The following is a 12,592-nucleotide window of genomic DNA, read 5'->3' as shown; positions in this document are numbered from 1 at the left end:
AGGTGAGTTCTTGCAATGTCGCATGCTTTGCCTCCAAGAGGTCATTGACTGACATGTTTGTTCATTAGGTCTGCGACGATATGCGCTGTCCACGCTGGTGAATAATCTCCTTGGGAACGAGAAGCCGATCCCATTCGAATTCCTGATCAATGGAGCATTCCTCCGAACCTCCATCGATGAATACCTGACGGCCAACGGCATCTCTGCCGAAACCACGCTCGAAATCGAGTACGTCAGAGCATTAATTCCTCCTCTCCATATCGCCTCTTTCGAACACGACGATTGGGTAAGCTCGGTCGATGTGTTGTCCGCAACATCGCCTGCTGCCTCCTGGGCCTCAGCATCGGTCCCCCAAGGCCAGGAGAGAATCCTGTCAGGAAGCTATGATGGGTTCCTTCGTGTGTGGAATATGTCATCGCAGGTAGTGGCTACCTCGCCGGCTGCCACTGAAGGAGGACATACTGCATCCATCAAGGCCGCCAAATTCGTCTCCCCCAACTCAATCGTTTCGGCCGGTCTCGATCGCACCGTGCGTCTGTGGAAATACTCTGAAAGTGACGATGGATTCTCTGGGACGATCGCACCTCAGCTTGAGCTTTATGGACACAAGCTCGACATTAACTCGCTGGCTGTGCATGCGCCCTCGAACCGAATCCTCTCCGCCTCGTCAGACCACATGGTGGGCTTCTGGTCGACCAAGAAATCGGATGCCCCCGCCGCTCCCGAGAATCTCCTCCCCTCTGCCGCGTCGCGGAGCTCCAAGAGAAGAAAGCTGAACTCCTCCGTGAGCACGCCCCAGCGCGGACCTTTGGCGCTGATGTCGGGCCACACCGCGCCCGTGTCGGCTGCCATCTTTGACGCCAACGACTCGACCGTCGGTTACTCCACGTCTTGGGATCATTCCCTTCGCACATGGGATCTGGTTACGTCTTCTCTGGTCGACACACGGACGACGTCTCACTCGCTTCTTGCTCTCGCTCACCTTCCCGACCACCATCTCCTCGCTGCTGGTACATCCGCTCGCCATATCACCCTCATTGATCCTCGTGTATCCGCCGCTACAATTGCGGCGATGACTCTGCGCGGACATACCAACGCTGTCGTGTCGCTGGCCCGCGACCCTCATAGCAACTACGGGCTGATCAGCGGCAGCCATGATGGTACTTGTCGCATCTGGGATATCCGAGCCACGAAAACGGACAAGGATGGTGTGGTAGGCGAGAGCGTATACTCCATCACCCGAAAGAGCCTTGAGGAGGAAGGCAAGTCGGCCTCTAAGCGTGTCGGCGGTGAAGGTGTCAAGGTGTTTGGCGTGTGTTGGGACGCGGCCGTGGGCATCGTCAGCGCTGGTGAGGATAAGCGCATCCAGATCAACCGTGGAGAGGGCGTGTTGTCTTCCACGTAAGAGTGTATGACACATATGGGCACGGCGTTACTGTTGTTGGATGAAAAGTTGAGGTTTTGCTTGTATCAGTGTTATCGGCCAGTTTAGTCACATTTATAGACATGAACTATTTTCTAGTGTTGATTATTATTTTAGTATCTGGTAATCGTTCATTTCTTGCAATTTCTTTGTAGGAATTGAAGGGAACGAGGCATATCTACGGAATCTACTGCAATGTTTGACCATAATTTGCTCTTGATCCTTCAAAGACTAGGTAATCGATGGTCCAAGTACATGTTCTTGTTGTCTAATATAATACATTTCATGACATTTGTAGGATAAGCGAAAAAAGGAAAAGAAGAGGAATCACTTTGTTACAAGAAAGCAAAGATTAACGCCATTCCATGCCCCTCACATCTAATCGAAAGTGAGGCCCAATCAATCAAACCAAAACCCTCGACGGTATCACATTTACAGCCGTCTCTCCATCCGGTTCATCTTGACAGCCGTTTTGATCTGCGTTACATCATCAGCATTGAGCATATCCAAAGCCCCATCAACAGAAAGCACTGACCTGAGTTCTCGTCCTCTGGCCGCGGACAGGCAGTCCAAGAGCGTGACGCCGGCCACGATATGTGCCGCTTTCCTTCAGACGCTTAATGTCATCGAGGACTTGTCGCCGCAGGTCGTTTTCGATCTTCATATCAGAGAGAGCGGCCGTGATATCGAGGACTTGCTTGTTCGCCAGCTCGCCGACCTTGCATGTTGGGTGGATGTGGAAGCGGGCAAGGAGGCGCGAGGACGTGTGGTTTCCGATACCGAAGAAGGACTCGAGCGATTTCTGGGGGCTCTGTTAGAATGGTCGGGGGATGCACGGAGCGCAGCGGATGACGGGGAGAGGGCTTGCCTTGACGAGATTCCGCTCGGGGAAGTTGACGCCCAGGATGAAGACCTAGTTTGGTTGTTAGTTGATGCCGTTACATGCGCCATAGACGGCAATTGAGAGGAGCGTACCATGCTGTCTGTGGGAGGTGTCCAGTCTTGTCAGAGCTAACTTGCGCGAGGATTGGGATATTCGGTGCTTGCGCCGTCTATCGATGAGCGGAAGAAATCAAGCAGTAACAATGTTTCTCCGATGCGTTTCACTGTATTACAAGGTGCCTGGTTGATAAATTACAATAATACGCAGTATCTTACATAGTGATACAGCTTTACCCCAATGGGCCATCATGGACGCTTGGCATCTCCGCATAGCGGCGAGACAATAACGCAAGCTGGCCTCCATTCCTCCCCTCTTCTCTTCCACTTCCCCTGCTCCGACCGCCACTGAGCAACCATGAACTTCAAGAATATTTTCCTGTCCTTCTTCCTTGTCCTGGCCGTGGGACTGGCCCTGGTCAATGCCGAACAGGCGAAGGAGCCCCGTGGTCCTAAGATCACCAACAAGGTACGAAGCTCCGACTGGTCAATTGCACTATCCAAGAGTGCATTGTAACGGCCAAGTGCTGACATGAGATTTGCGCAGGTGTACTTTGATATTGAGCATGGTGACAAGCCTCTGGGCCGCATTGTGCTTGGGTTGTATGGCAAGACTGTTCCCAAGGTCCGTGCCAAAGCCACCTCTATCCTCAAGGCCTCCGCCGATGCTAATCAATTGCTTTATATAGACCGCTGAAAACTTCCGGTATGGACCCGACTACTTAGCTAGGCCATTTACGAATTCGGCCGACTGACATCAAACGACTAGTGCTCTGGCCACTGGCGAAAAGGGATTTGGCTATCAGGGCTCTACCTTCCACCGTGTCATCAAGAACTTCATGATTCAGGGTGGTGACTTCACCCGCGGCGATGGTGCGTTACTGCATGAAGGCCTGCGTCTGCGGCCATAGAAGCGTACGAGATAGCTGATCATCTCCCAGGCACCGGCGGCAAGTCCATCTATGGCAACAAGTTCGAGGACGAGAACTTCAAGATCCGGCACACCCGCAAGGGTCTCCTTAGCATGGCCAACGCTGGCAAGGACACCAACGGATCCCAGTTCTTCATCACCACCGTTCCTACCTCGTACGTCTTCCTTCTCTTGAACGTGCATGCACGGAGACAAGATAGGACGCTAACGATCCTCTTAACAGTTGGCTGGACGGCCGTCACGTCGTGTTCGGCGAGGTCCTTGAAGGCTACGAGATTGTTGAGGCCATCGAGAACGTGCCCAAGGGCCCCGGTGACAAGCCCCAGCAGGTGGTGAAGATTGTGAAGAGTGGCGAGCTCGAGACTGAGTCTGAGGCGGAGGCAGAGGACAAAGGTACCCCACACGAGGAGCTGTAGATTGACCCAGTGGTTGCTGTTTTTTTGCACCCTGGGTTAGGTCTTCTTGCTCTTGCTATGCACACTCGTTTACTAGATTGATTGCTTGGAGGGTGGAATCCAAACCAAAATACCTTACTGATCGATTGATGGTCTCCGATCAAGATCCCATTGCCGTTGATGCCCCAGCCGAACAGCCGGCCCCCGCCATCCCGAAGGCAGACTCCGTCCGTCCGGTTAGCTCGTCGCAGCTCATTATGGTTCTGGTTGTAGTTGCTGTGTTTGGAGTTGGGTATGCTCGTTACCGACGACGATCTTCCCAGGGGACCCACGAGAAGAACTTGGCTTAAGTAGGTGCGCTAGGTGCGCTAGATGACGAATTGATCTGCGGATGGGCTGTCTTAATGAATTGGTATTGACGGCTCAGGTGATGATGGGCTTGGACCCTGTCATTCGTAAGATGCTGTAGATCGAGCATAACTACTGGCACCAGTTGTGTTTTGCTGAGTCAGATGTGCCTGACGAGGGCTGTGGCAAAGTCAGGTGACCATAAGTGAAGCGCAAGTGGCGATCCAGTCAAACCCTGACGGTGGTAATTTCAGGTACCTTTACGTCGTGATTCCTGGATGATTAAGAGTCGTTTTGACTGATCTGGAGATCCCGAAACTGCAAGAAACCGGTGAAGAGTGTACTGTCCTTACATACATACCAACGGATGGCCGTAGTCTCCATACTGGCGGGGAAGGTCACGGCGGATGCGATTTGATTCGACCTCTCCAGATTGGTTACTTTGCTAGAGGGAGATGATCGATGCCGTCCGGATTCTTCATTACATCTTGATAATGATTTTCCCCCTCTGTCTCTAGAAATTACATTGTCTGTGGTTTGACCATCATCACCGTGAAAGAATCCTATGCTCCCAAAAAAGGCCACAAAAGAAGGCGAAATAGAACCAAATCAAGAAAATTCAAGCCAATTAAGAGCATTCTTCTGGGCGAAACACAACCTAAACGGCGACCAAACTCGGTGCCGTCTGGATGTACCACCAACTGGAAAGGGTCCAGCCAACAGTCGCGTCGTATTGTAAAGGGTCATGAAAAAAAAATTCTCTTTTTTGCCTTCGCTTCTAGGGGAAAAACTCTAGTGGGAAAAAGAAGCCACGACTGCCAATCAGAGGTGTAATACTGTCTGGCGAAGGGAGGAATCCAGCGTAGAAACTGTCAGGGAGAAGAATCATTCATTATTACCTACCGTAGGTCTACCTCTCCGTAGTACAATAGTCTGCTTTGATAATAATAAATGATAAATAATTTTTTTTTTGCCCACGTCCAACAGACTCCAGGACTAACACCTAATCGGGAACTTTGCCTCCTCCCACAAACTTCTTCTCGTCCTGCCTGCCTTCCTTCCCATCCCTCCACTTCCACTTTTAAATCTTCTCTTTTAAATCCTCTCCTCTCTTCCTCCCTCACTCTCTCTCCTACACCCCCTCCTAATCTCAAATCCTGGTGTGAATCTTTTCTTTCTTCACCATCACCCCTTCTTATCTTTTTTCTCTATTCCCTTTTCGTTTTTCTTTTTTCGCTTTTAAATAGAGGGTTAGATCGCGGAGATCATCTGGTTTCTCTTTTCTCGGCTCCAACTCTCTCTTGTCTATTCAATCCCTTCGTATCGCCACTCGACACGGGGATTCTCTCTTTGCCTCATTTGTCTGAAACAACAGATCTGTGTACCCGTTTCTCAACAGAAATCTCATTTTCGTGACGCGTACGTTCCGTCTTCTCATCTATCGAACTCTCTCGTCGCGTCCACGTCTGACCGGACTAGCTTCCTACCGCAAAAATGGCCGACAGCTTGAAGATGGGAAACCTCTCCCTCAATGAATCGCAGCATGCGCCTGCCCCTTCTACCGCCTCCTCTGGTCGCGCTGCCTATATTCCGCCTCACCTCCGCCAGCGCCAAATGGGTGCGAACATGGACGGTGCCGCCCCTCCCCCTCCTGGTCCCGCCGCCGCCGCCCCCCCTCAGGCTGGTGGCTCCTGGGGTGCTCGGTACGTATTCTTCCTTTTTCATCGTTGTCGATCGGTTGCTAACATTAGTCCTTAACAGTCCCCCCCGTGGCGGTAACTGGGCCAATGCCAACGACTTCAGCCCTCGCGGTCCCAATGGTAACACTAGCTGGACTCCCACCGATGGTCTCCGCCGGCCCTTTAACCCAAATGCTTACGGAAACCCAGGTCATGGAGGCGGAGGCTCCAGCAGCTCCTACGCTAGAGGCTCTGGTGACGGCCAGTGGCGTGACGGCAAACACATTCCCGGCCCTCCCAACCCCCGCGTGGAGCGTGAACTCTTCGGCCTGCCCAACGACCCCTCCAAGCAGAGCACTGGTATCAACTTCGCCAACTACGACGACATCCCTGTCGAAGCCTCTGGCCAGGACGTCCCGGAACCCGTCAACGCCTTCACCAACCCCCCCTTGGATGACCACCTGATTTCCAACATCGCCCTTGCTCGCTACCTGACCCCGACTCCCGTCCAGAAGTACTCCATCCCCATTGTGATGAATGGCCGTGATCTCATGGCCTGTGCCCAGACGGGTTCCGGAAAGACTGGTGGTTTCCTCTTCCCCATCCTCTCCCAGGCGTTCCAGAACGGTCCTTCTCCCACCCCCGCCCCGGCTGGCGGTCAACTTGGCTACGGACGCCAGCGCAAGGCCTACCCCACCTCGCTCATTCTGGCCCCCACCCGTGAACTGGTTTCCCAGATCTTCGACGAGGCTCGCAAGTTCGCCTACCGCTCGTGGGTTCGCCCTTGCGTTGTCTATGGTGGTGCCGACATTGGCTCTCAACTCCGTCAGATCGAGCGCGGATGTGATCTCTTGGTCGCCACCCCCGGTCGTCTGGTCGACCTCATCGAGCGTGGTCGCATCTCCCTTGTGAACATTAAGTACCTCATTCTGGACGAGGCCGATCGCATGTTGGACATGGGTTTCGAGCCTCAGATCCGTCGCATCGTTGAGGGTGAAGACATGCCCCACGTCAACGACCGCCAGACTCTCATGTTTTCGGCCACCTTCCCTCGTGACATCCAAATGCTCGCGCGCGATTTCCTGAAGGACTACGTCTTCCTGTCCGTCGGTCGTGTCGGTTCCACTTCGGAGAACATCACCCAGAAAGTCGAGTACGTCGAAGACCACGACAAGCGCTCCGTCCTGTTGGATATCCTCCACACGCACGGCACCAGCGGCTTGACCCTCATCTTCGTCGAGACCAAGCGCATGGCCGACTCGCTCTCGGACTTCCTTCTCAACCAGCGCTTCCCTGCTACCGCCATTCACGGTGACCGTACTCAGCGTGAGCGTGAGCGTGCCCTGGAGATGTTCCGTTCCGGACGCTGCCCCATCCTGGTGGCTACCGCTGTCGCCGCTAGTGGTCTCGATATTCCCAACGTGACCCACGTCATCAACTACGATCTGCCTACTGACATTGACGACTACGTTCACCGTATCGGTCGTACCGGTCGTGCCGGAAACACCGGTATTGCCACTGCCTTCTTTAACCGTGGCAACCGTGGTGTCGTCCGTGATCTGATCGACCTTCTGAAGGAGGCTCACCAGGAGGTTCCCACTTTCCTGGAGAGCATTGCTCGTGAGGGCAGCGGCTATGGCGGTCGTGGCGGCCGTGGTGGTCGTGGCCGCGGCGGCAACGCTACCCGCGACATGCGTCGTTTCGGCGGCGGTGGCGGTGGCATGGGCAGTGCTCCCTCCTACGGCGGTGGCTACGGCGGCGGCGCTGGTGGTTACAGCAGCGGCGGCGGCGGCAGCTTTGGCGGTGCTCCCTCCTACGGTGGTGGTTACGGCGGTGGCTACGGTGGCGGTAGCTACGGCAACCCCTCTGGCCCTACGGGACCTTCTTCCTGGTGGTAAATCAGAAGTTGTGGTCTCTTGACGAGGCCGTCAGATCTGATTGGCTCCTTCGATTTTCTTATCTTCTCGCCTCTCATTTGACGGAAACGATCAGAACCAACCTGAGCGGTTATTCTTCCTATTATTCTTTTTTCTCTCAGGACCGGCTTTGTCATGACTGCCACGACTTCATCTTCTAGAGCTTTGTCATTGTTTTTTGTTTTCTTTTTTTTTTCTTTGTTTCCCCGCCGCCGTTGTCTATTTCTCGTCCCCTTTCTGCTCGATATGTGTTCGTTTTCTGAGCATTTCCTTACGTGCTTTGCGACTCTTGTTCTTCCTCGTTTTAGACATGGTCTCACGATGCGGGCTGATCTCACCATCTCGTTGCTCCTGGTTATACGCGTTATGTAACTGAGAGCATCTTGGTCGGCATTGCATGAACATCATAGATTGCGTTGTCTTTCTCCTGCGACCGCTTCCATCAGATACCCTTTTTTGTTTCTAGGCGGTTATATGGAGATCCGCTGACCGACATGTGCCGAGCAGGGGTGCCGGCTTCTCATGTCCCAGAAAAGTGCTTTTTATGATTTCATCAGCTTGGTGCTATGGCATCTGCATCGACCGTGTCTCATAGATGTTTTTTTCTTCTTTCAGTTTCGGTTTCCGGCGGGTCGTTCTTGTTTTCTTTCCTGTCTGTTCTGTTCCCCGCATGTCTCTGCTGTTCGTCTGAAAACGCTTTTCTTCTCCGAGCAGTATCATTGTGCGTCCAACGTCGACTCTGATATGGTGATCTTCCTCGCCTGGGGAGGGATCTCCGGGTCCCGGACTGGCATTTTGAGACTGCGGGCCTTCTTCGGCGGATACGTGTTCCTTTTTTATTCACTTACGCTACATCTGGGATCGGTGGTGCATCAGCGTGACGTGTGATAGAGACGGAATTCTTTGCATTGTGTATGGCGTTGGCTTGAGCGGCTGTTTCCACAAAAAAGATTCTCTGCAGTCGGATCTGTTTTCTGTTTCATTCTCGGATCTGTGGAGGATGGGAAGCTGCTTTTTCTGGCGCTTGTTTCCTACATTTTTTGTGGTGATGCTGCATCATTTGTCTCCGGGCTGTAGCAACCTGGGCGCGACAGGATATGCCGAAGACGGCCCTCTTATGGAGATTTCCATCTCTAGAGAAGAGAGCTCCCAATCAAGCAAAAGTTGATTTACGTTGTTGTATTCCGTAGTGATGTTTCACGATATAGGATGACTTGACAGAATTCCGACATGAAGATAATGTAAATTTAGTCGTGAATGGAAATATATTGTAGTCTGCTCATAGTACCTTGGGACTTAGACGCATCCGCTGCGTATAGACGGTGGGCCAATCATCGCGCGGAGACCCTCTCCCTTCCACTTCCACCCTCGTCTTTTCCCATCTCCCCCAGCTTCTCTTTCTTTCACCTCCTCCGCCTCCTCCTTCCTCTCTCCCACGTTTCTTTCTTGCCCCTTTATCGAACTTTCATCCCCATTCGAATCGCCCACCCATCACTTCACCCACGCGGACCATCCCTCGTCAATTCTCGCTCCTACCCTTGACCTCCAATACGAATACGCGCTCCCGCGGTCGAGTTCTCTGGCGCATCCCGACGCCCTCGCTGGGCCTCCAAACCCCTTGACAGGTTCGCGAGAGCACTAGGGGTAATTCTAGTCGGATTTATCCATCCATCATCACCGAACAACTCCCTTCACCGGCACAATGGCTGACGTCGAGAGCAATATCGCGGACGAGTCGTTCGCCCTCTCCGAAGCTCAGGATGAGCAACAAACCCATAACATGACGGTAGGAACCAGGCGTCAGGCGAACGGTACGATCGGTTCGGTGTACTCCGGTAACAAGATTCGCCATCTGAAGAAGGAGGACGGAATCCCGCTGTGGCGGAAGGACATCCAGCACCAGTTCCTGCGACTCGTCTTCGAGGACAAGACGCCCGTGTTCACTCGCTGGCCAGATGGAGAAAAGGGCTTCGATTTCGCCGACATCTATATCGATGCCATGGCGAGGAGTAGCAAGACTAGTAAGATCTTGAAGGATAAGCTTCAGAGCGATAAGCAAGCGGCCATCAGCATGGCGATGGTGTGTCTGCTCGTCAATTTTGGGCGGATGAACACGACTTTGAACTGTATGTCTGCACCGCTTCAGTTGACTTGGTACAATATTGACACAAGGGCCTCCTTAGTCTTTCCAGAGATGCGTGCTCAGCTCCGAACCTACCACTCCATCCCCTCGCTGCAAGCGCATCAGGACCCGAATGCCTACAAGCAACTCCAGGATGCGCCTCGTCTGAAGTCCATCCTCAAGGGTGCCTCGGAAGACGTCGACCAGCCCAATACGCTCGAGAAGATCAAGGCCCAGGCCGTTCCGCGCACGAACCCAGTCAACCTCATCTTCGTCCTCGCTCAATACGCACCAAAGGTGTCAGAAATGCATTTCTTCCCTCCGCGCGATTTCTTCGATTTAGTCATGCGTTCCAATTTGAGCAGCAAAAGCCGCGCGCGCGCTTTTCTATGGCTGATGTGGTGGTATCTCGAAAGCGATTTTACTGCCGAAGCCGCTCGCAATAACCCATTTGGTCCCGGTGTCGATGGCGAAGGGACCGGCGGTCTCCCCATCAAGGTCCCTAACTTTGAGATCCTCACGGAGAAACAGGCAGACGAGGAGAACGTTGATACGCCATCAGAGATTGAGTATGGAGAAATCAAGCGCTTAGAACGGAAACGTAAGTCTTCTCATAGACAGCAGCGGGGCTTTACTGAATGCTAACATCGACCGACAGGTATCTTGGAAGAGGATGATCCGCTGCCCAGAGCACCAAAACCCAAGTCACGTCGCAAGAAAGGTATGGCTCTTACGATCTTTGGACCATGGTCTTGGGATGTTCTAACCTAAGCTTCCCTCCACAGGCCCCGGTGACTTTCTTCCATACGAACATGAGCCTGATGATCGGTATTCACTCTCGGGTATGCCACTTCCCTTAGCCACGAGTGGCTCCGGTCACTTACTAATGTACATTCCCTGTAGGGTCATTCATGTATGGTTCCCGTAAGGACGATGAGGGACCTCAGACGCCCTCGCGGTCTCAGAGAGAATCGCCGATCAGCCGGTCCACGGGCCACCAGCGTCTTATCCTGAAGACCAAGATGGAGCATACGCCCGATGCATCCTCACCGGCACCTCCCGGTTCGGGCCACCCTGTCCTTAGCCGCTTTGCCGCAGACTCCGCTTCCAACGCGCCTACTACCTCCCGGCGACCCCGACCACTTACCCAACACCAGTTGGCGGTTGAGCAGAATCGTCGCCAGCGGATTGAATATCTCCTGGCCAAGCGGAAAGGAGAGGCTTATCGGATACTCCGTGCCAAGCGAGAGAGTGAAATCCCTTTTGCTCGTTATGGTCGGTTATTGCAGAGCCTCCCTGAAGGCTACGACACGGAAGATGAGGAGAACTCGTGGGGGAAAGGCGGATTGCTCCCCAATCCTGAAGAAGAGGAGGATTTTGGCGAGTGTGCCAACTACTATCTATCGGTGATTCGTAAGGCTGCGCGGCGACTGGACCGGTGGGACTACGAGAATGCCAACGGGCCCAAACGAGACCGCAAGAAAGAACGAGAGGAGCGGCAGCGAGCGCGGCAGAGTATGGCCCTTGAAAGTGTCTTGGATGCCACTGGCCGTGCTCCCACATCGGCTCGTAGCCGGGCACGAGCGGCGCGCAACGCCCGACGCCGACTTGCTGAAGCTAACGCAGAGGCTACGGGGGCGGGTACTCCTCAGGACGCGGCCGCATCCGCATCTCGCTCCAAGAGCAACCGCAGTCGCGCTAACCGTGACGGCGCAGGAGATGCTCGTGCGACTGGTGAAGCCAGCAAGGAAGATGGAGTTGGGGCATCGCGGGAGATGTCACCGATGCACGCCTCTGGGCACCTTGGGGATGAGGATGTGGACATGGAAGGTGAGGAAGGTCTCGATGACATCGATCGTGAGCTTCTGGGCGAGGGCAGTGGTGATGAGGGATGACGGCGTCTCTCGCGGGCCTCGTCTTTCTCGTCCAGCGGACGGTGGCTATGAAGACAGCTTCATGGGCGAGGCGGGTGATGAGGAAGGGGACGCGCTCTCGTCCGACGAGGATGACGACGATCTGGACGAAGGAGAAGGCGACGGGGACGAGAACTCGTCTACGTTTGAAGGCGGCCACGCCAGCGAGACCTCCTCCGTGGCCGGAGATGTGGGTGATCGCGGCGCAGAGACCAGTGATGCTGCTGGAGTTGTGGACAAGGACGAGCCCATGGAGGATTAATTAATAGGAGGGGGGATCATAGCGATCATAGCTACATTCTTGTATGTCGTTCTGTATAAGTTGGGATTTGGTTTGTTGCCAGGTGGTACTGGTGTGTTGACACCGGCATGATATGTTCCTTGTTTCTGTTTCGGCATAGTTAATTCACCCATAGGAGTATTTGGCTAGAGTCATCGCATGAGGCAATCACATGGAATGATAGATCATGGTGAGACCATCTGATGTGCGACAGTGCATGAGGGGAGGTTTCTGTTGGGGCAAACACTGCAACACGGATTGCATGTGATCGCGGCCGTTCCTTGGTCAACAGTCTTGGAAGTCTCCTCTCTCATCCTGCAGCTGTCCTGCCTCGCCTCCTCTCGGTGATTTGATTTCGCTCATACCGAAAAGCTATTGACTCCGCCGTCATTGGCGTCTCATCTCGTGCTCCGTCTGTCAGAGGCTCCACCAAAAGCGTCATCCCCACGAACCACCGCACGCCTCCCCCCGGTCTTTCCTGCTGTCCGTGCAGAGACTGACATCGAGCACTCCGACTCCGACTAACCAGACACTGGCCACATCGCAACTCCCCTCTGTGGTTACTAACGGCTGCATTTCCCCTCCGAAAGCCCCTCTTTCCTGTCGCTGTCGGTCCAGAGGCGGAGAAGAAGGAACATTCCCGCCT

The 12,592-nt window shown here is 53.9% G+C and overlaps 4 protein-coding genes across 4 annotated transcripts; all 4 read left to right on the top strand.

Annotated features, from left to right (window-relative positions):
• Window positions 1–409: 409 nt before the first annotated feature.
• ATEG_05440 (uncharacterized protein) lies at window positions 410–1,405 on the top strand (the record flags this gene model as incomplete). The annotated part of the gene is made up of 1 exon (XM_001214618.1): window positions 410–1,405. One exon carries the CDS (start codon window positions 410–412, stop codon window positions 1,403–1,405), a length of 996 nt encoding a protein of 331 aa, XP_001214618.1.
• A 1,315-nt stretch (window positions 1,406–2,720) lies between these two features.
• On the top strand, window positions 2,721–3,709 carry ATEG_05439 (peptidyl-prolyl cis-trans isomerase 5 precursor; the record flags this gene model as incomplete). Its single annotated transcript, XM_001214617.1, has 5 exons — window positions 2,721–2,831; window positions 2,910–2,965; window positions 3,132–3,235; window positions 3,304–3,448; window positions 3,517–3,709. The coding sequence occupies 5 exons, from the start codon at window positions 2,721–2,723 to the stop codon at window positions 3,707–3,709; spliced, it is 609 nt and encodes a 202-aa protein (XP_001214617.1).
• A 1,821-nt stretch (window positions 3,710–5,530) lies between these two features.
• On the top strand, window positions 5,531–7,613 carry ATEG_05438 (DEAD/DEAH box helicase; the record flags this gene model as incomplete). Its single annotated transcript, XM_001214616.1, has 2 exons — window positions 5,531–5,739; window positions 5,798–7,613. The coding sequence occupies 2 exons, from the start codon at window positions 5,531–5,533 to the stop codon at window positions 7,611–7,613; spliced, it is 2,025 nt and encodes a 674-aa protein (XP_001214616.1).
• Window positions 7,614–9,333: 1,720 nt separating this feature from the next.
• On the top strand, window positions 9,334–11,928 carry ATEG_05437 (putative INO80 chromatin remodeling complex (Ies1); the record flags this gene model as incomplete). The annotated part of the gene is made up of 6 exons (XM_001214615.1): window positions 9,334–9,711; window positions 9,778–10,354; window positions 10,412–10,474; window positions 10,539–10,595; window positions 10,657–11,610; window positions 11,684–11,928. 6 exons carry the CDS (start codon window positions 9,334–9,336, stop codon window positions 11,926–11,928), a joined length of 2,274 nt encoding a protein of 757 aa, XP_001214615.1.
• Window positions 11,929–12,592: the final 664 nt, after the last annotated feature.

The sequence above is a fragment of the Aspergillus terreus genome, genomic scaffold, assembly GCF_000149615.1.
Source record: "Aspergillus terreus NIH2624 scaffold_7 genomic scaffold, whole genome shotgun sequence".
In the NCBI taxonomy this organism is placed as follows: domain Eukaryota; kingdom Fungi; phylum Ascomycota; class Eurotiomycetes; order Eurotiales; family Aspergillaceae; genus Aspergillus; species Aspergillus terreus.
The sequence above is the reverse complement of the archived record's forward strand: the minus strand, read 5'-3'. Positions and strand labels throughout refer to the sequence as shown.